At 40.4% G+C, this 22,845-nt stretch overlaps 1 protein-coding gene across 4 annotated transcripts in view; it reads left to right on the forward strand.

Annotated features, from left to right (window-relative positions):
* Positions 1-22,845, forward strand: part of LARS2 (leucyl-tRNA synthetase 2, mitochondrial) — a 278,140-nt gene that overhangs the window by 19,689 nt on the left and 235,606 nt on the right. For all 4 annotated transcript variants that reach the window (XM_073678171.1, XM_073678167.1, XM_073678169.1 and 1 more), the window contains exons 2-3: positions 4,463-4,708; positions 10,563-10,691. In XM_073678171.1, coding sequence (XP_073534272.1) covers positions 4,481-4,708; positions 10,563-10,691 — 357 coding nt within the window. In that variant the 5' untranslated portion in view covers positions 4,463-4,480. The remainder of the gene's footprint in view (positions 1-4,462; positions 4,709-10,562; positions 10,692-22,845) is intronic.

Below are 22,845 nucleotides of genomic sequence, written 5' to 3' on the forward strand. Positions count from 1 at the left end.
GTGTGTCAAGAGTGGGAGAAGAGGGTTGCATTGACAATCCAACACACTGGGCAGCACTTTGAACACATTTTGTAAGTGGTCATAAACTTGTAAAAAACTCATGAAAGAATAAAGATACATTAAACCAAGCACACTATTGTTTTTTTATGAAATTCTCAATAAGTTTGATGTGTCACATGACCCTCTTCCCATTGAAAAAAATAAAGTTGGATCCAAAATGGCCGACTTCAAAATGGCCACCATGGTCAACACCCATCTGGAAAAGTTTTCCCCCTCTCATATACTAATGTGCCACAAACAGGAAGTTGATGTCACCAACCATTCCCATTTAATTTAGGTGTATCCATATAAATTGCCCACCCTGTATATGGGGCAAGCAGCATAAAATCAAGTTGCCAAAAAATTGCATTGTCACGGGACAGAGAGGAGCCAGGAGACCACAGAGTCTGATTCCTCCCACTCCTGCACTGACTAGAAGCATTTCACCTTCATATTAAGTGGTGCAGGTTTCTTTTAGCAGTGCAGGGGTTCACTGTTAGCCACTCCCCTCTCCTATATATTCTGGGCTCTGGCAAGCAGTTATTGCCAGAACTAGCTTCTTGCTGCATAGTTCTAGGAGTTTTGTTTTTTGTTGTTTGAGAAGGCATTTGGTGGATTTATCTGAGACTGTTGCATGGTTTTGATTGTGTGTTGATCCCCTCCTTCTCCAACTTTGGTTTATCCCATTCTACACTCACTGGTGTTTTCCTCTGTTGTTTGTGTGAGTATATTTTGTATGGTTGATATTTTCCTTTATCCCTGTTTGTATTACCATGTTAGTCTGGTTGGTGTATTGCGATACACTACTACTCCCCTCTGCCCTGGGTGGAGAAAGGGAACAGACTGAGGGTGGATTGAGGAGCTCAGACAAGGTACATGGACCTGGCGTCTTCACCTTCAGAAGTAATCCTGGGAACAGGGCCAGCTTGGGCGCCCCTAGCGTTAGGGATAGGGAAGGAGCCCCTGGTCCCGGGATACCGGACAACAGAGTCTTGACATGCATCTTGTAAAGGTGCAGGAACTCTATAACCTTTTTAAAAAAATTAATATTTGCCTGCAAAATTGAAACTCACATTATGATTTTTTCCCCATTTTTGTTCCTCATTGCAGAGGCTAGTGGATGGAGACTAACTGCTATGTTGTCTGCCATACACAGTACACACAGACGTGTGTGATCAGAAGCAGCAGCATGGTGGACATTATATAGCAGTACTTAGTAGTGTAGCTGTGAAGCCAGCAGCAGTATTTGTCTGTGTGTTCTAGTGCCTCTCATTCACTCTGCTCCTTACACACCCCCTTTCCATAGACTTTAATAGGCAGCTGTAGTCTGATCCATCAATGAGATGGTCATTCACCTTATCTTCAATGAGAGACAATTTAGCTGATTTTTAGAGTTCATGGTGAGGAGGGAAAGGGGAGGAGAATTGTCTCATAAAAGGGGAAAATCAGATTTCTGTGATAAGTTATTGCCAAAGATCACAGCCCGGGTGTCATGCAGATCCACCTGCTATTATCTTTTTGTCATGAACAGCTCTCTGCTGCCCCCTATCGTCTGGACAATTACTCAATTGACCGAAGATTAATGGAGGAGGCCAAAGGCTGTTTCCACTAATAGGCCGGTTATTAGGAAACTAACAGTGAGCATATGATATATACACTTCCGATTCCACCGCATGAAATATATGTATATACCGCCGGTACGGTCACTGCTAACTCCACAATAGTCCAAGAAAGATAATTAGCTGCCACTGTCAATCGTTTTCTGGCCGATTGGATGCCGTTTCAGGCAGCGTATGGCTTCGGGGTGCGGTTTGAAGAACAAAAGGAACAGAACTATTACATTTTATATCTAATCCAGAACGATAGGCAGTGTTTTTAAAAAAATATACAAAAGATTTTACAAAGGTGACAGACAATACAGCATATACAATTACATAAAATAAATGTCATGGGTGTGTCAGACGTGACAGTCGCCCTGCAGTTGGTTGCAGAAGATCTCTTTTGGCATTACAGACACCCTCTTAGATCTGTCTCTAGGACCCAGTGGCTACCTCACTCCGGCTAATTGACACCCAGGCTTGGGTGTTTAAATACTTCCTGTTTGCTATAGAGAGGTGCTGGTGATATTCACATGACCCCTTGTGAAAGCTTGGAGCTGTTGCAGTCTGCTTACTTCCTCTTTGATGCTAAGAGGTCGTGCGTGTAATCTCTCTGAAGTCGGCTTAAGCTAAGTTACTTCCCCCACGTCTGTTTCCCCTTGCTGTCTTTAGTTGTTAGTGGGAACTGACTAGTGTTTATTCCCCCCTTCCCTAGCCAGTGCCTAGATCTAGGGAGATACAGGGTTTTAGGTTCCTGATCGGCGATTGGTGAGAAACCAATATTGGGACGGTAGGGAAGACAGGGTGATATCAGATCAGCTTAGGGGGTTTCCACCCCCTCTTTCGTTAGTGTCTGGGCTCCCTTCCCCTCATCCCTTAGTGTTGCACTTTGTCATTTCTACTCTGTGCATGACAATAAAACATGATTAACAAAATAACTTACTACGCCGATCATAGAGATAATTCAGTTTAGCAAAGGAGAGTCCACCGGATTCATGCATATACCAATGTGTATCTCTCTACAGGAACACAGATTATAATTCATTTATCAGCACCTAAGTTACGCCCACACCCACCCCCCTTGATGACCTCACGTGGGCCGGGTTGTGGGATGTTCTCAGCCCTTCAGGATTTTATGAAATTTCCAACTTATGAGATATTTTCACTCCTGAGGATCACAGTAGTTTGAGCTCGCTGCCATATTTTTTATCGGGATTTTGCCTTTTTATAGATAGTAAACATAACATTGCTGGTGTCAGTTATCTGGTCACTATTGATTTGGGGCTTATAGATGAGAAAACATGCATATTCTTCCCCGATTAGCCTTAAAGCTGAAAATGTATATCCCATTGATATCGGATCTATACAAACTCCGATATTCATAACTTTCCACTGGTGCCCTAGTGGCTACCAAAGATGTTTTCATGGAAGGAAGCTCATCCTGGAGGAACAATATCTGTCTCTAAAGGGTGTTAGATATTCGCTTCCCTTCCTTTCAAAACTTAAGAGACCTTTCCTGTCTAATTACCTGTCCAATCTATAAATCTCAGTCTTTCATAATAGACCTCCTCTTTCGGTCAGCTGGACACTGCGAGGAGTCTGGGCTTCAAATGAAATTTTAATTAGATTTGTCACTTCCTTTTGTCCACTGTGCAATTCTGCATTAAGGAGGCTTAGAATGTCAGCTCTTTTTCCTACTGTAATTCTGTGAGAGGAGGGCGGCGGGTGGAAGGGGGTTCATCTTAATATTTTCTATAATGCAAAGTTGTTTTTTTTAATTCACTTGTACTGTTAACTTACGGTATGTATAATTTGTTGAAATGACCGTGACCATTTAAGGGTTTTTCCAAGGGGCATTCTTGCTGCCATTTTTGCCACAATTTTTCCTAAAGCAAAACATAAAAGATGATTAGCTTGGATGGATTGGCCATGTAATATAATGTAATGGATTGGCCATATACAAGGTTCAAAGACAAGAATTTAGCTGTTTCTGAAAAATGTATTGATATGTTTTTGTTCTCGTACATTCTCCTTAAAGGGTTACTCTTAAAAACACAAGTTTTTAAATCAAGAAATCCAGATCAGCTGTCTACAGATAGGCCCCTCTCATTTGGCTGATTATCCTTAATGGATCAGACATTGAATTTCAGGGTAGCCTCCTACAAGTGGCACTATAGTGATAGTTTTCAGTCTTTTGGAGGAGAGCTACAGATTTAACATTGTATACGTAAAAATAATAATCTATGTTGTGTTTTAAACACAAGATATTGGTTTGCTGTCATTGAATGAGATCAGTCTAGTATACATTCAGAGGCAGCACAATACAGGTATACCTCTCAGCTGAGGTTTTGCCACAATTTCTTCTAGTCTAGAGCCCAGCTGGTTTAGCAGACAGATCTTTGCTGATGCTCTGTTCACACCTGCGTTCGGCAATTCTGTTTCTCTGTTCATTCTAGGAACAAAGCTGAAATCTTGCAGAGAACAGATCCACTTTTTGATGGATCCAAACGGACCTCTGAGGACTCCACCATTGACTATAATGGTTTGGTTTTTGTTATTGGGTCTCATTTTACCAGAAAAATTGCCGAATACATTCACTGACAGTAAACAAACTACAAATTCCTTAAACATGGAGGGGAATTAAAGCCCAATGTGTAGTGGAAAGTTGTGTAGCTTCTCATTATGTTGTCGTATAGGACGCTTATGGACTATAATGTTATTCTTGAGTACCCAGTGCTATTAATATCATTTGTTGTCTTGCACTATCACTTACCGTATATTTGGTGTGACAAATTGTATGACGGCTGTTATGTAATATTTTATAGGGTTTTCCTATATGAAGAATGGGTCCTGTTGCGATGGGACTTGGATTTTGCAGCAGTTGTCTGAAAGGAAGGCTGAATGCTCTGCCAAAAAACTGGCATTGGGTTCTAAGTCCTGGAATCACAAGGACTATATACAGTGAGACGGGACAATGGGAAAAGGTATATGGCTTGGAAACGAGAAAAAAAGTGGAAAAAAATTGGCATCACAAGATAAAAGACAATTTTACTACAATTAATGAATTAGACGTAAGTATATTTATACTTTTATCTCCCAACCTTTCTACTTTTAGATTTCTTTGCTAGTATTTTTATTCTGCTCTTTGTTTTCTTGGAAATTGTCTGTAAGAATTGTGCAAATATTATCAAAACAAGGTCTGTCCTCCATGGCCAGGTCAGAGGATGGGCCTGGATCAGTACTGAAAAGTTACATATAGAGGACTCCTGAATTTGTTAATGCCATTAAGAGAACTCTCATGGACCTTAATATGATACAAAGGAGGTATTCTGAATGAGGGTCTTTTATCTTATATAATGGTTAGTAGAATTGTTAAAGGTGACAGATTCCTTAAAAATGAGGCAGAGTGGAGGAGCAAACATGTGGACATCTTGACTTAAAGGGGTATTCCCATCTCTAACATCCTATCTCAATATATAGTAGGTTTAATAATAATAATAATAATAATAATAATAATAGCAAATACCTCCAATTAGAAATGTAGTATAGTTCTTCTGATTTGCTATGTCGCTTACCCCATGTGCAGGGCATTGCAGTAGGTGGGGTATCCATGGTTAGTTAGTTGTTAGTGGTCGTAACCATGGATATCTAAGCTACTGCATTGCCCTGCACATGGGGTTAGCGACATAGTGAATTAGAAGAACTATGCTACATTTCTAATTTTAGGTATTTGCTAGTATTATTATTACACTTACTACATATTGAGATAGAATCTTGGAGATAGGAATACCCCTTTATAGAATCACTCCCATTAATATTTTTTCCCACTAAATGTGTGTATATGTGTATGGTGTGTACTCTGAGTGTGTTAATATACTCGCCTTCCGCTGCTCTCTCCGGTGTCCAGCGCCGTTCTTCCCTCTTCTCAGTAATGTCACCACTCTGTAGACTCTCCGGGTCGCTCTGCGTGACCCAAAAGTGGCTTTTACAATGTAAGTCTATGGAGTGTCAAAACTAGGCTACATAGGCTTACAGTGCAAAAGAGGCTTCCGGTTCTCACCATAATGTCACCCTGCTAGTCTGAATTGCGGTGATGTCACTGACAAGCGAAGCAGAACGACTTTGAACACCAGAGAGAGAAGTAGTAGGTGAGTATATTGGTACACTACACTACATACACGTATACACAGACCTATGCATAGATTTAATGGAAAAAACTTTAAAGAGGTTGTCTTTTTCATTGATGACCTATCCTTGAATTAATTTTGTTTAATTATTCTCCAGTCATTTAAAAGTTATGCATTTTTGTAATATATAGTATTTCACTATATTACTGTATTTTGCTTCCTTCTATTCCAAACACTCTACTGTACCCTACTATACTTCATTACCGTATTTTGCTTCCTTGCCTCCCAAACATTATGCTGCAGTGCCGTTTCAATCCCCAATTCACGTTCCTTTAGAAGCTCCTTTCAACTGCTGCTCAGTAACATCTTGCATTCAAGTCCTGTACACTGCATTCAAACAATTTGTGTACAGGACTTTCCATGTCTAAGCCTCTTTGCTCCCCATCCTCCACTCAGAATTTCCCTAATCTGACTTTTTGAATAGAGTCGTCCAGTATTGCTGAGCAGCATTTAAAAGGTGCTTCTAAAGGTGCATATACTGATATTGAAACAGCACTGCAGCATAATGTTTGGGAGGCAAGGAAGCAAAATACAGTAATGAAGTATATTACAAGAATTCATAACTTTGCAATGCCTGGAAGAGGAATAAAAAGAAGTTTAGCTACTTTTTAAACAAGCACCTATTAACTTGTAATATTGTTGATCGACACTTTTTATGGGTGGAAATCTGCTTGTGTAAACCTACTTTTTTTGTGAGGTCCTGCCTTGGATGAAAGTGGAGCTCATGTTACATGCATGTTTGACTCTGGACAACCTCTCCCCTCAGGCATAAAGTGGCCACCTGATGGGAAGTGAGCCATGTTATGCTTCAGACAAACTTTATGGCAAGTTCTATTGCCCTTCTGAATATTTGAATCTGCCCTTTCTTATCTCTTTAACCTGATAAAGCATATATTGAAGTTGCTTTCAAATGTCAGCTTCTTAAAGGGTTGGACCCTCAATGAGCTCGAGATCAAGGTTCAGCAGCCCCATCTTGAATACAGCACAGACGCACGTGCTTCACCTCCACCCCAGTCTTTGTCAGACTGCCAGAGAGAGCTGTACGCTGTAATTTTCTACTTTTTCCAGCAGTCTCTTTGATGATGATAGAGCGGAAGCCGAGCATGCGCACCTTTGCTGCATTCAAGGCGGGACGGCAAAGCCCAATTCTCAAGGTTCCAGAGCTCCGATTTTAGAATCAGTGATGGTCCCAATAGTTGGACCTCTAGCATTCTATAAGTTATTTCCTAAGCTAGGGATAGGGGACAACCTATTTTTTTTAAAGCAAAAAGGCTTTTGCAAATAGCTCTGCTCTTTTAAGAACTGACATTATTACACTAAGGCTGGTTTAAATCATCCAACATTCAGTCCAAGTACAGACCTCACTGTCTGGACCAGCCCCAGTCCTCACGTCTCACACATCTTCATCAGCATATGTGAGGCCATTGAGTTCAAGTTGGGAGACCTATGGCCGATAAGTAGGGCTGTGGAGTCGGTAAGCCAAACCTCCGACTCCTCAATTTCCCTGACTTCCAACTCGACAGCCCTGCCTCACTGCTGAGCATGTACATAAAGTGCAGCACAGATTCATCTCAACTAAAAGCCGACATCCTTACATCAGGAACAGAAAAGACATTTATAGGACATTTCATAACTTTCCCAAAATCTTCTGAAAACATTTACAGCATCTCCTGCATTGTACTACTGTACCCAATTTATTATATATTTTAGGAGTCGGTCCATTTTATACTGACTCCACCAAAATGAACACCGACTCCACGACCCTGACTCCACAGCCCTGTCGATAAGCACATTGCAGTACGTTCTCAGATCGTGAATTTCAGACATTTGAAACTGGCCTAGAAGAAATAAAGATAATCTCAGATCTTTCTCGATCTTTCATCACTGTCTTTCTTTCCATTTACATATGGCCAAATATAACTAGCTGCATATATACGTGTCCCTTCTGAAAGTTTAGTCTATTTTTGGCTAAATTATTTCTTTTTATGCATTTATTTTTTCTGGCTTTATTATTCTTTACAGAGCTATTGCCATTTTCTTCATTTCCACAGTATATTTCATAACCATACAATAGATGCGTGTCCCCCCCATAAGACTCGCATTTATCTTTAGAACAGGGCACCACTATGTGCGCACTGCTGTCAGAATTCCCATACAAATTAATGGGAATTCTGACCACCTCCCAAATGACAGCAACGCGTATCATAGCCCTGGTCTCAAGACATATGCAGGTCCCATTGGTTTAACCCGCATAGACAATACATTTATGGCAAATCCTGTTACAAAATACTACCCCTTTTAATTACCATGAAGGGTACCTCCAAAATGCTACCCCTTTAACTCTGCTGTACTGTTCGTATTGACTATACACTTGTACTGTCCAGGTCAATATGACCCGACCTGTTGAAGTCTTGTTAATTTTGACATTTAGCTACTCTAAGTGTATTATTTGAATACCAGTTGCATTATTTAACTCTATGTGAACATGGTTGGTCAAAAAAAAAATCAAAACTTCAGTTTGCTTTATTTTCTTTAGAAACAGTTTGTACATGTTCACTTATAGTCAGGCATTCTTACATTCTGCACAGAAATAACTCACATGTGCTTTACATAAATATTTACAACAACTGGAACATGTGATATTTTTTTTATCACAGGAAGATGGACAAATGCTGCATTTTTCCCTTTTTACATTGCTGGTGGAGGCCGTGGATTAGTTTTGTTGAGCATGCTGCAGGATACAGTTTACTATGGCTGCTGCTCCTTCACTTCAGGGTTTTACTTTTCTTCCTAAAATGGATGGCATAACAAGTGACTTTGCTAATTCTTCCAGAAAGAGTCTTCATTTATGCAGTATATTTGCTTCCAATCGGGGTTTATTTCTCGGCAAAAAACAAATGCATTGTAGGCAGATACATCAAGAACGTTATAAAATAAAACCAATGGCCACCGATTAGTTTTGCGTCTGCTTGTGTATGCAGCCATTAGCTGATCTAAGGTATCAACTGCCCCTTTCTTGGAATTATAATCTAATATCTTCTGCGGCTTTTTGTCATCTCGACTACTTACTGCATTGTCATGGTGCATCGTGCTCATCAGAATGACCTGTTTGGTTTTTTGGGGTATATAAGAAACCACGGTCGTATCTCCAGTAAAGTAAAACGTTAAACTATGAACCTCTTTTTTACTAAGGATATCTTGCGGCAGTGCTTTTTCTTGCAGTGCCCAGCATTGAAAGTTTTCGTTTTAGCAACAGCTGCCCCAGTTGGTTCAATGAAAAAAAGTTGTCACATTTTGTCCTCTTAGTCCATACACCCAATCTGAAATGACTCGAATACCCGGATTCTTCACAAAGTGTCCATATCTTGATGCCGTACTTTTCTGGCTTACTCGGTGTATATTGTGTGAACAGACACCTACCTCGGAATGCCACAAGTTGTTCATCCACAGTGACATTTTCTCTAGGGATTGTATAATGTTGGAAGAACCTTTATCCATTTATCCCAAACTTGTCTAATAGCGGCTAGTTATTAGAGAATTATCTGATGTTAGAGGACAGTTTTCCTGCCTGGACAGAAGGTTGCAAATTCTAAATGACATTTTTATCTTTAGACTGAATTGCTTGCATCGGACTGCCTCATCAGATTCATCTTCAGAATCAGAATTCTCATAATCACTTTCCCCGCCACTTATGTGGTCCTCATCTTGGGACCCTTTCTCCAGTTGGATATCTTCTTCAGAATCTGAGGCATTGGCAAGCTTTTCCAATTCAGCTTCACTCAATGGACGTCTTCGCCACATTTTTTCCAACGTTCGAAATAATGGACACTCACGACTTTCACATGGTAAAATCAGCGTTGTGAAATAAAATAACACTATAAATGAACAACAGCAGTAATAATAATAATAAATCACAGCACTCATTATTCTAGCAACAATAAGAGCTTATATACTACAGCATAACAGACCTGCACAGACCTGTACTCAAAGCCCATCCATCTGCAGTAACTTGCAAATGTATGGAGCGCACAGACCGGCCGGAGCTGGAGAAATCGATAAACAATAGTAGATTCAATAAATAATCCACAATGATATTATAAATCGTTTATCTGCCTGAAAATATGGCGCAATATCTGTATAAAACAGTACATATAATAAAAATCATTATTCATACAAAAAAACAAAACAACAACACTGATAATAACACCTATCCATAAACAAATACACCTAACCATGATTTGCAGATCCTCATAATAAATAATCTGCAGCTTCACAAACTTTTTTTTCGGGTCAAATTGACCCGAACAGCACAGCAGGGTTAATTACGATGAAGGGTACCTACAAGATGCTACCCCTTTAAGTACCATGAGAAATTTTCTAAAACAATAAGTGAAATTGCCTCATGAGATGCCAATTTTGGAAGAGTTTCCAGCAATTCAATTATAATTTGTTTTAATCCTGTCTCAATACTATACATAATGCTCAGCATAAAATAAAATTAGAAAGTACATTTTGCATGCCTAGGGATGAAAAGAATGCTGCCGCGTTCATCATTAGATTCTTTTGTTGAAATCCAATACTTTTTCTTTTTGCATGATTACAAATAGCCCTGGGAAATAGATGTTTTATTCTGTAAATATGTGAATGAAACAATAAAACAGTGTATAATGGTGGATTGTAATATCCCATATTATCCTTTTATACGAAGAAATGATTATATATTTTTTTTATTGTACAGAATTCAAAACCGAAGTACTATGTCTTATCAATGTTCCCATATCCATCTGGGAAACTGCACATGGGCCACGTGCGGGTTTACACACTGAGCGATACAGTAGCCCGCTTTCAGAAGATGCGAGGCATGCAGGTAACTTAGGAAAGCCATAAAATGACTAATTTCATGTGGATTTAGAAATCAATTCTTGATGTAATAGCTACACCATTTTTAGAGCTTTGTTTCCTCAATATACAATTTTGTATAATGATGCAGAATTACTATACAACTCAACATGGTAGCACAGTTTTCCACGCCTGTACGTCCAAATGATTGCGTGAGGACTGGAGAAGTGGCCATAGTAATGATCTCACTACCTATAGAACAAATTGAGAAGATTACCTTTGTTTCCGTTCATTCACTCATTTCATCATTGTCACTGAAGCTGATGGTTTGATTTGATGGCATAAAGTCAAACAACGGCCTCCCGAGCTCATTGGACTGGTATGTGGCAGTGGATTTTTGGAAATACCTTACGCATGTCCATACAATTACCTGTCATTTTTTCTAGTGTAGTAATTATTGTTAAAGAAAATAAGTCCACTAATTGGGTAAAATAAAAAGTTAATTTAATTCCTGGGGTATTCGTAGCGCAGGATTGTATTCCATGAATTAAAAACTTTTTTTTTCTCACATTGACATCAACACCAGTCCCCATAAGAAAACTCCTAAAAATGTATGTTTGTTTTTTTACTTATTGAAATACAAGAAGTCATAAGGAATTCATAAATATACATATTTAGTTTCCCAGAATAACCTGTATAAATTTTTAAAGGGATGTTGTCATCTTATAATGCTATGGTAATTTTTGATAATTTATGATTGGTGGTGATCCCACTTATGACTTGGACAAGAGAGAAAGGCTTTTCCGACCAACCGCTGTTTGGGGAACCACTGCATAGCCCCATTTAAGTGTTGTCGTTCCCTGCACAGCGAATGGCTGGGAGTATACTGTGAAGAAGCAGCAGTGATTGATTGGCTATGAGACACATTTAGTCTGATGTGCAGGATGCCTTTCCAAAATTCCATTTATTAAAAAAAGGCACAAAATTGGCATTATAAGATGTGCAAGAATATTAAAACTTAAAAAAAAAACTATATAAGTATGGTGAGGACATAATCAGAATGCCCTGAAAAAGAAATTTAACTTGTAATTGTTTCATAGTTTCAACGTTTTTAAGGTTTAAGGTAGACTTAAAGCCGTCTAGTTCAACCTATAACGTAACATGTTGATCCAGAGGAAGGCAAAATCCCCATGTGGCAAACACTAATAGCTCCATATTAGGGGACAAATTTCCTTCCCAACCCCATGTACAGCAATCAGACTAATTCTCTAGATCAACGCCCCATCACAAAATTTAGTGCCAAAAGCCTTTAATAACATCTTGTTCAAGAGAGGCATTCAGGCCCCTCTTGAAATTTAGTTGTGAATCCACCATCACAGCATCATGGGGCAGAGAGTTCCATAGTCTCACTGCTCTTACAGTAAAGAATCTGTGATTATGATTAAACTATCTCTCGTATTGATGTAGAGGAGGCCCCCATGTCCCCATCACAGGCTTAAGTGGAAGCTCATTAGAAATATCTCTTTACTGTCTACTCATATATTTGTATATTGTAATAAGTCCACCCATTTCCTTAATAATCTTTGTCGCTCTTCTCTGCACCCGCTCTAGTTCAGCTATGTCCTTATTATACACTGGAAACCAAAACTGTACACAGTATTTTAAGTGTGGTCACACTAGTGACTTGTATAGAGGCAAAACTATGTTCTTGTCAGGAGCTTCTATGCCTCTTTTAATGCATCCCATTATTTTATTTGCCTTGTTAGCAGCTGCCTGGCACTGGTCACTAAAGTAGTGTTTGCCATCCCCCCATACACGCAAGTATTTTTCAGTGACTGTTTTACCCAGTGTTTTGCAATTTAGTACATACTTATACCATTTATTTCCTCTACCCAAGTGCATAACCTTACAATTATCTACATTAAATTTAATTTGCCATTTCTCAGCCCAAGCCTCCAGCTTCTATAGATCTCTGTAACATGAATTTATCCTCCTCTGTGTTGATTACCCTGCAGAGTTTAGTATCATCTTCAAATATTGAAATTCTACTTTGAATTTCCCCTACAAGGTAAGTAATAAATATGTTAAAAAGAAGACCCAATACTGACGCCTGTGATACCCCCACTGTTAACTGATCCAATCCGAGTGTATTCGATTAATAGCCACTAGTGATGAGCGAACATGCTCGGATAAGGGGTTAACCGAGCATGCTTGGGTGCTAACCGAGTATCTTCGGTGTGGTGGTATATTATGTTCGAGTCCCTGCTCTGCATGATTTGTGGCTGTTAGACAGTCTCAACAGACGTGAGGATTACTCAACAAACTGGCAATCCCTGCATGTGTTGAGTATGCCTAACAGCCGCAAATCATGCAGAGCAATGACTCGAACATAATATATGAGCACGCCGAAGATACTCGGATAACACCCGTTAACCCCATTGTTTCCTATCACTGAGCCAGTTGTTACACATTTTCACCGATTCCCATTATTCTCATTTTATGTACCAACCTTTGTGTATTAAACGCCTTTGAAAAGTCCATATAGACAACATCCACTGCGTTTTCCTGGTCCAGTCTGGAACTTACCTCCTCATAGAAGCTGATCAGATTAGTTTGACATGAACTATCTCATAAACCCATGTTAATACTGGATCTTGAAGCTATTTTTATTGAAATACTCCAGGATAGTATCTTTTAGGAAACCCTTGAGGATTTTACCCAAAGTAGAAGTTAACCTTACTGGCCTATAATTTCCAGGCTCAGATTTTGTCCTGTTTTTGAATATCGGCACCATATTTTCTATGCGCCAGTCCTGTGCTACAGACCTTGTCATTATGGAATCTGTCACTATTAAAAATAATGATCTCTCTATCACTGTAATTAATTCATGCAGTACTCTGGTGATGACTCTGAGGTGATGCTGGGTACAACAGGCTGGTAGTTACCAACTGTCTGCCTGTTAGGCCCATCCTGGATAAAACCTTTTAAGGTTGTTTTTTTTTTTGGATGCGAGAATAACTAATGAAATTCTGATGATAAAAACTGACACACTGACCAAACAGTGCTAAAAATCTGATCAGAGGCACTAATGCGAAGCCTTTAGTTGTTTGCATAGAATAAAAAGCACGTCTGAATGAGCTCAAACTCTTCATCTGTATTTTATTGAGCTCCTATCAGCTGATTATGACCAAATAAAAGTTGTGCTGAACTTGCTGGTTTTAAAAAATGACAGATAAATGATTTATAAACTCTTGTGAGAAGATTTTCTGTTAAATGAAACCTATAAAGCCAAAAGCTGCCAAATTTTTTATAAAATCCATTTTTTTTTAATCAGATCATATTTTTAGTAGTTATTTAACAAGTAAACTAAAAGGGAAAAAGAAGAAAAAGCATCTCAACTACTTTAACCAAATCCACCCATCTGAGCTCCACTAACAGGTTTCATAGCTATCAATTCTGTTGTGAAAAATACAAAATCTGCAGCACTGAAAGCAAAACACAAACCTAAAGATAATGGAAGTACAGCGATTTCCTACACATAATGTCCATTAGTGGATAAAATGACCACAAAATGAATTAGAATAATGGGTGTTCAACAGATACAACACATTAATCAGCAAATTATTGGATGGCAATTCAGGTGTACGCAACCATGGTATTATATTATTCATTTTACTGACAAATTCATTCAATGTAGACTGAATTCACCTTGAAGCTATTAATTTCCTTGCCATAAAGAGGATATTCATAAATTAATTGGGTCTTCCTCCAGAATATCACTTAAATAACCAATATACAAAAATATTGGATCGAAAAATATTCCATATATTTTATCAATCCTCTCTAAAATCCCTTTCAAGAATGAGCCCAATAAGGGACATTCCCACATCATATGCATAATGGAGGCCTCTGGGTGGTTACATGTTGCTCCATTATTTTACACAAGAAAACAGATTTTTTTTTATTTTCTATGTATAAAATATCATTTCGACAGTTTATTAGCTTCGTACATGGAAAGTCAGGGTGTTACACCTAGCATAGATTCTCATTGATCATTTGTAATCTCACCCACATCTTTTTCTTATTTAGGTTTGATAAGTATTGGGAAATTAGAAAAAGATGCCAATAACAAACGTTGGTATAAGCTCGAAATTGAAGCTTTAGCCAATTTTCTCTCTTTTATTAGATCGATGAGTCTATTGGTACCAATAACTGTTCTTCCATTTAATTTGTATACCATAAGTATGTTTTAATTGTATATATTGGTAATACGGTCTGTGGGATATATTACGTTTCCCTTGTAATTGTTAAAGAGGTTGTCCGGCCTCGGGCTCCTCACATCGCCCTCACTGCAATCTGCATAATCCCTGTTTTCTTTGGTGCCTGGAGCAGGTGGTCATATGACCGCAAGTATGCGATTTGCATATTTCCGGCCACATTCCAACTAGACCTGTTCGGCCTCACTCAGTACACTTGTTCAATACAGGGCAATGCTCATCTAGTTTGCATGTGACTGCATTCATGCAAATTACATACTTAAGGACACCCGCCCGGCACTGGAGACAGAGGCGGACACTGACAGCCTGGGGCCCCTGTGCAAGAAATATGTCTGGGCCCCCCCCCTTTTATGGTGACAAAGCTACAGATATATATGTGTGTGGCTAAATATATATATCTTACATTTATTATGTATATTGCCAGCCCTTATTACACATTGCCCTCTCTTGTTATGTACAGCACCGTCCCTTACTTATCGGATTATTTATAGCACCCTGTCTTTATTGCATGCTGTCCTCTCTTGTTGGATATATAATCAATTGATGGCTGATTGTACATGGGAAAACTTCTTTTCTAATAGAAGAGCTGATGGACTGTTCTTCTGGTCACCGGCTGCTTCATCAGCTGCCATTTTATATCTAACAAGAGACAACTATGTAATAAAAGAGGGCACTGTGATTAAGAAAAATAACAAGAATACACTATGTAAGGGACAGCACTGTACAGCAGAGGAAGCTATATAATAAGAGACGGCACCATATATAACTAGATAGGATGGTGCGTAATAAGGGGCGGTGTTATACATACCATATTTTTCAGACTATAAGATGCACCTAGGTTTTAGAGGAGGAAAATAGAAAAAAAAAATTAAGCAAAAATTGTGGTCATGATGCCCTGTTAAGGGGGAGGGGTCTGCTGCTGACACTGTTATAGGGGTAATGTCCCCCAGTTCTGTTAATATCCCCCATCCTGGTATATATGGCCCCCTCCTTCCTGTTATACGTGGCCCTCATCCCCATCCTGATATGCATGGCACCCCAATCCACCATCCTGGTATGCATGACACCCCAATCCCCCATCCTGGTATGTATGGCATCCTTCATCCTGTTATGTATGGCCCCCCTCACACCCATCCTGGTATGTATGGCACCTTCATCCCTCTTCCTGGTATGTATGGTACCTTCATTCCTCTTCCTGGTATGTATGGCACTCTTCATCCCTGTATGTATGGCCCCCCTCATCCTGGTATGTATGGCCCCCTTCATCCCTGTATGTTTAGCCCCCCTCATCCTTCATCCCTGTATCTATGGCCTCCCTCATCCTGGTATGTATGGCCCCCTTCATCCCTGTATGTATGGCCCCCCTCATGCCTCATTCCTGTATGTATGTCCCCCCTCATGCTTCATCCCTGTGTGTATGGCTCCCCTCATCCCGGTATGTATGGCCCCCCTCATCCTTGTATACATGGCCCCCTTCATCCCTGTATGTATGGCCCTCTCATCCTGGTATGCTTGGCACCCCCTCATCCCTGTCACACTGCACAGAAAAAAAAATAAACAATCATACTCACCTCTTCTCTCCTCCAGCGCTGTGTTACGCTCTGTGCCGGAATAGTCACTGCTCCCCATAATAGCGTGCCCGCTATTAAAGGCCATGAATATTCACCACACCCATGGAAGTGGTGAATATTCATATCCTTTAACCCCTTTCTGGCCCAGGGCGTACTAATACGTATCTGTGCCTTATGGGCCAGATACGTGCTAGTACGCCTTGGCGATTTCGCCTGCACACAAGTGGTGCAGACAAGATCGCCGCCGGGTGTCAGCTGATTGTCACAGCTGACACCCGGTGCTATGTGCAGGGAGCGTTCCCGCTAGTTAACCCCTTTAGTGAACATAACAAAAAAAAATGAAACATAAAACGATGCTTTATCATCATACCACCAAGCAAAAAATGAAATAAAACGCAATGAAAAAGACAAATGTAAATGATAATGGTACCGCTGAAAACGTCATCTTGTTCCGCAAAAAACAAGCCGCCATACAGTTCCAACGGCCGAAAAATAAAAAAAGCTATAGCTCTCAGAATAAAGCGATGCAAAAACAATTCTTTTTTCTATAAAATAGTTCTTATTGTGTAAAGGCTCCAAAACATAAAAAAACAATATAAATGTGGTACAGCTGTAAACGTACTGACCCGAAGAATAAAGCTACCTTATCAATTTTACCTCACGCAGAACGGCATAAAAAAAACCCCAAAAAAACAATTCCTGAATTGTTGGTTTTTGTTTTCTTCCTCCCAAAAATCGGAACAGAAAGAGATCAAAAAATGTCACGTGCCCGAAAATGATACCAATAAAAACGTCATCTTGTCCCGCAAGAAACAAGCCGCCATACAGTTCCAACGGCTGAAAAATAAAAAAGCTATAGCTCTCAGAATAAAGCGATGCAAAAACAATTCTTTTTTCTATAAAATAGTTTTATTGTGTATAGGCTCCAAAACATAAAGAAACAATATAAATGTGGTACAGCTGTAAACGTACTGACCCAAAGAATAAAACTACCTTATCAATTTTACCACACGCAGAACGGCATAAAAAAAAACAAAAAACAATTCCTGAATTGTTGGTTTTTGTTTTCTTCCTCCCAAAAATCGGAATAGAAAGAGATCAAAAAATGTCACGTGCCCGAAAATGGTACCAATAAAAACGTCAACTTGTCCCTCTAAAAACAAGCCATCACATGACTCTGTCGGCCGAAATATGGAAAAATTATAGCTCTCAAAATATGGCGATGCAAAAACTAGTCTGCAAAAAAAGAAGGGTTTTTTAGTGTATGACAGCTGTCAATCATAAAAACTCAATATGAATCTAGTATCGCTGTAATTGCTCCGACCCGAAGAATAAAGTCGTCTAATCACTTATACCGCACAAGGAACGGGGAAAAAAAATAAACTCTAGGGTTAGGGTTGTGCTAGGGTTAGGGTTGGGTTAGGGTTGGGCTAGGATAAGGGTTGGGCTAGGGTTAGTGTTGTGCTACGTTTAGGGTTGGGCTAAGGTTAGGGTTGGGCTAGGGTTAGGGTTGTGCTAGGGTTAGGGTTGGGCTAGGGTTGGGGTTAGGCTTAGGCTTAGGTTGGGGTTAGGCTTGTGTTGCAGTTGGGATTTTTTCAGAAGTAAAGAAAAAAAAAATTACAACGATATGGCGACTAATGTTGAGCGCAAGTGCTGACTACTTGAGTTTGCATCGGGTGCTCAGGTATGCACCGAGTATAGCGGGTGCTCGAGTGACATGCTCGAGTCTCCGCCCCATATGTTTTGCAGCTGTTATGCAGCCAAAAAAACCTTGCGGGGATTGCCTGCCATGCACGAGCGATCCCCGCGTGTTTTTTTTGGGGTGTCTATAAACCGTGAAACATGCGGGGCGGGGACTCGAGCATGTCACTTGAGCACCCGCGATACTTGGTGCATACCCGATTACCCGATGCAAACTCAAGTAGCGAGCACTTGCGCTCAAGCTAATGACAACTTATTCAATATGATGACCTAATGTTATCAAATTCTGTGTCGTACCTCTGGGTTCAAAATGTTCACTATACCCCTTGATAAAATCCTTGACGGGTCTAGTTTCCAAAATGGAGTCACTTGGGGGGATTTCCACTGTTTAGGCACATCAGGGACTCCCCAAACGCAACATGGCGTCCGCTAATTATTCAAGCTAATTTTACATTCAAAAAGTCAAATGGCACTCCTTCCCTTCCGAACCCTGCCGTGCGCCCAAACAGTGGTTTTCCCCCACATATGGGATATCGGCGTGCTCAGGAGGAATTGAACAACAAATTGCATGGTGCAATTTCTCCTGTTACCCTTATGAAAATGCAAAATTGGGGCTGAAAAACATTTTTGCTGGAAAAATGTGAAAATTGTATTTTTACGGCTCAATGTTATAAACTTCTGTGAAGCACCTGGGGGTTCAGGGTGCTCACCACACATCTAGATAAGTTCCCTGGGGGATCTAGTTTCCAAAATGGGGTCACTTGGGGTGGATTTCCACTGCTTAGACACATCAGGGGCTCCCCAAACGCAACATGTCGTCCGCTAATCAATCAAATTTTACATTCAAAAAGTCAAATGGCGCTCCTTCACTTCCGAACCCTGCCGTGCGTCCAAACAGTGGTTTTCTCCCACATATGGGTTATCAGCGTGATCAGGAGGAATTGCACAACAAATTTTGGGGTTCATTTTTTAATGAAACCTTTGTGAAAACAAAAAAATTGAGGTCTAAAGTAACATTTTTGTGAAAAAAAAAATAAATGTTCATTTTTTTCTTCCACATTCCAAAAATTCCTGTGAATCACCTGAAGGGTTAATAAACTTCTTCAATGTGGTTTTGAGCACCTTGAGGGGCACAGTTTTTAGAATGGTGTCATTTTTGGGTATTTTCTGTCATAAAGGCCCCTCAAAGTCACTTCAAATGTGATGTGGTCCCTAAAAAAATGGTTTTGTAAATTTTGTTGTAAAAATGAGAAATCGCTGGTCAATTTTTAACCCTCATAGCTCCCTAACAGAAAAAAATTTTGGTTCCAAAATTGTGGTGATGTAAAGTAGACATGTGGGAAATGTTATTTATTAATTATTTTTTGTGACATATCTCTCTGATTTAAGGGCATGGAAATTCAAAGTTTGAAAATTGTGAAATTTTCAAAAAATTTCCATTTTTCTTTTCACAAATAAATGCAAGTGATGTCGAAGAAATTTTACCACTATCATGAAGTACAATATGTCACGAAAAAGCAGTCTCAGAATCAGCGGGATCCGCTGAAGCGTTCTAGAGTAATTACCTCATAAAGTGACAGTGGTCAGAATTGTAAAAATTGGCCTGGTCATTAACGTGCAAACCACCCTCGGGGGTAAAGGGGTTAATAGCGGTCACACTGACAGCCGAGTGCAGCAGGAGCTGCACTGCTGCTACAGCGTGCGTGCTATTAAGGAGAATGAATGGTCACTGCTGCCTACGCACGCAGTCCCGACGTGGGGAACAGTAACTATTCCAGCACAGAGCGGAACACAGCACTGGAGAAGAGAGGAAGTGAGTATGAAAGTTTATTTTTTTTCTGTGCAGCGTGACTGGGATCAGGGGGTGCCAAGCATACCTGGATGAGGACCTGGATAAGGGGGACTATACTTACCGGGATGAGGGGGGCCATACATACCAGGAGCCGCGCTGCGGGCACAGTGTGCCATTTATTAAGGAAAATTAATATTCACTGCTCCCCATGCCCATGAGCAGTGAATATTAACCCCTTAATAACATCTGACGTACTAATACGCGTCTGTGCCCTGGGACTTAAGAGCCAGACCCGTATTAGTACGTCATCGCGATCGCGCGCGCACACAGGCTGTGCGGGCGCGATCGCCGCCGGGTGTCAGCTGATTGTCACAGCTGACACCCGGTACTATGTGCAGGGAGCGGTCACGCACCGCTCCCAGCACATTAACCCCCGCGATGCTGCGATCGAAGTCGATCGCGGCATTGCGGGGGCAAGGGGAGGTGATCGGCGATACTCACCTCCTCTTCCGGCTTCCAGCGCAGTCTGCAAAGGCTTCCCGGGTGTTGCCATGACGACCCGATGTCGTCATGACAACATCCGGGTCACCAGAGAGCAGGAAGATTGCTTGGACATGCGCAGTGCATCTCCAAGCAATCTTCACACTGTGCACTTCTGACAGCCTTCATGGCATAGGGATGGTGCTCCATTCCTGTGCCATGCAGGCGATCAGAAAAAAAAAGTGAAAGTCCCAGAGTGGGACAAAGTAATAAAGTGGATAAACTGTGAAAGTGGAAAAAAAAAAAAAAAAAAGTGCAAAAATATTATAAAAAAATAAAAAAAATAATACACCAAAAATAAAAATATAATGTACCCATCAATAAATATTATTATAAAAAAAATAAAAAAAAAACAATAAAAGTACACATATTTGGTATCGCCGCGTCCGGAACAACCTGACCTATAAAACTGTCCCACTAGTTAACCCCTTCAGTGAACACGGTAAAAAAAAAAAAAAAAAAAACCAAGCAAAAAACAATGCTTTATCACCATACCGCCAAACAAAAAGTGGAATAACACGCGATCAAAAAGACGCATATAAATAAAAATGATACCGCTGAAAACGTCATCTCGTCCCGCAAAAAACAAGCCGCCATATAGCTCCATCAGCCGAAAAATAAAAAAGTTATAGCTCTCAGAATAAAGCGATACTAAAAAATATTTTTTTCTATAAAATAGCTTTTATTGTGTATAAGCGCCAAAACATAGAAAAATGATACAAATGTGGTACCGCTGTAAACATACTGACCCGAAGAGTAAAGCTGCCTCATCAATTTTACCACACGCGGAACAGAATAAAAAAAAAAAAAAAAAAAAAACAATTCCTGAATTGTTGGTTTTTGTTTATTCTGCCTCCCAAAAATCGGAATAGAAAGCGATCAAAAAATGTCACGTGCCTGAAAATGGCACCAATAACAACGTCAAGTCATCCCGCAAAAAACGAGCCGTCACATGACTGTCTGCCAAAATCTGGAAAAATTATAGCTCTCAAAATATGGCGATGCAAAAACTAGATTTTACAAAAAATGCGTCTTTTAGTGTGTGACAGCTGTCAGTCATAAAAACCCCATATGATTCTGGCATTGCTGTAATCACACCGACCCGAAGAATAAAGTCGTCTAATCACTTATACCGCACAAGGAACGGCGTCAAAAATAAACTCTTGGGTTAGGATTGGGCTAGGGTTAGGGCTGGGTTTGGGGCTAGGGTTGTGCTGGGGCTAGGGTTGTGCTGGGGCTAGGGTTGTGCTAGGGTTAGGGCTGGGGTTGGGATTTTTTTCAAAAGTAAGAAAAAAAGATGACGATATGGCGACTAGTGTTGAGAGCAAGTGCTCGCTACTTGAGTTTGCATCGGGTGCTCTGGTATGCATTGAGTATCGTGGGTATTTGAGTGACATGCTCGAGTCTCTGCCCCATATGCTTCGCGGCCAAAAAACTTTACGGGGATTGCCTGCCATGCACGAGCGATCCCCGCATGTTTTTTTTTGGGTGTCTAATAACCGTGAAACATGCGGAGCAGGGACTCGAGCATGTCACTCGAGCACACGCTGTACATGGTGCATACCTGAGTACCCGATGCAAACTCAAGTAGCGAGCACTTGCGCTCAAGAATAATGACAACTTATTCAATATGATGACCTAATGTAAACAAATAATGTGCCGTACCTCTGGGTTCAAAATGTTCACTATACACCTTAATAAAATCCTTGAGGGGTATAGTTTCCAAAATGGGGACACTTGTGGGGGAGCTCCACTGTTTAGGCACATCACGGGCTCTCCAAACGCGACATGGTGTCCGCTAACAAATTGAATGGAAAATCGGCTCAAATTGTTAGCGGACGCCATGTTGCGTTTGGAGAGCCCCTGTGTGCCCAAACATTGGAGCTCCCCCACAAGTGACCCCATTTTGGAAACTAGACCCCCCAAGGCACCTATCTAGATGCATAGTGAGCACTTAGAACCCCCAGGTGCTTCACAAATTGATTCGTAAAAATGAAAAAGTGAAAATAAAACACTTTTTCATTTTTATGAATCAATTTGTGAAGCACCTGGGGTTCCAAGTGCTCACTATGAATCTAGATAGGTGCCTTGGGGGGTCTAGTTTCCAAAATGGGGTCACTTGTGGGGGAGCTCCAATGTTTGGGCACACAGGGACTCTCTAAATGCAACATGGTATCCGCTAACAAATTGAATGGAAAATCGGCTCCAATTGTTAGCGGACACCACATTGCGTTTGGAGAGCCCCTCTGTGCCCAAACTTTGGAGCTCCCCCACAAGTGACCCCATTTTGGAAACTAGACC

Source organism: Phyllobates terribilis, unplaced genomic scaffold (assembly GCF_046119375.1).
Source record: "Phyllobates terribilis strain yellow unplaced genomic scaffold, ASM4611937v1 Scaffold_4__5_contigs__length_816908805, whole genome shotgun sequence".
NCBI classification, from domain to species: Eukaryota; Metazoa; Chordata; class Amphibia; order Anura; family Dendrobatidae; genus Phyllobates; species Phyllobates terribilis.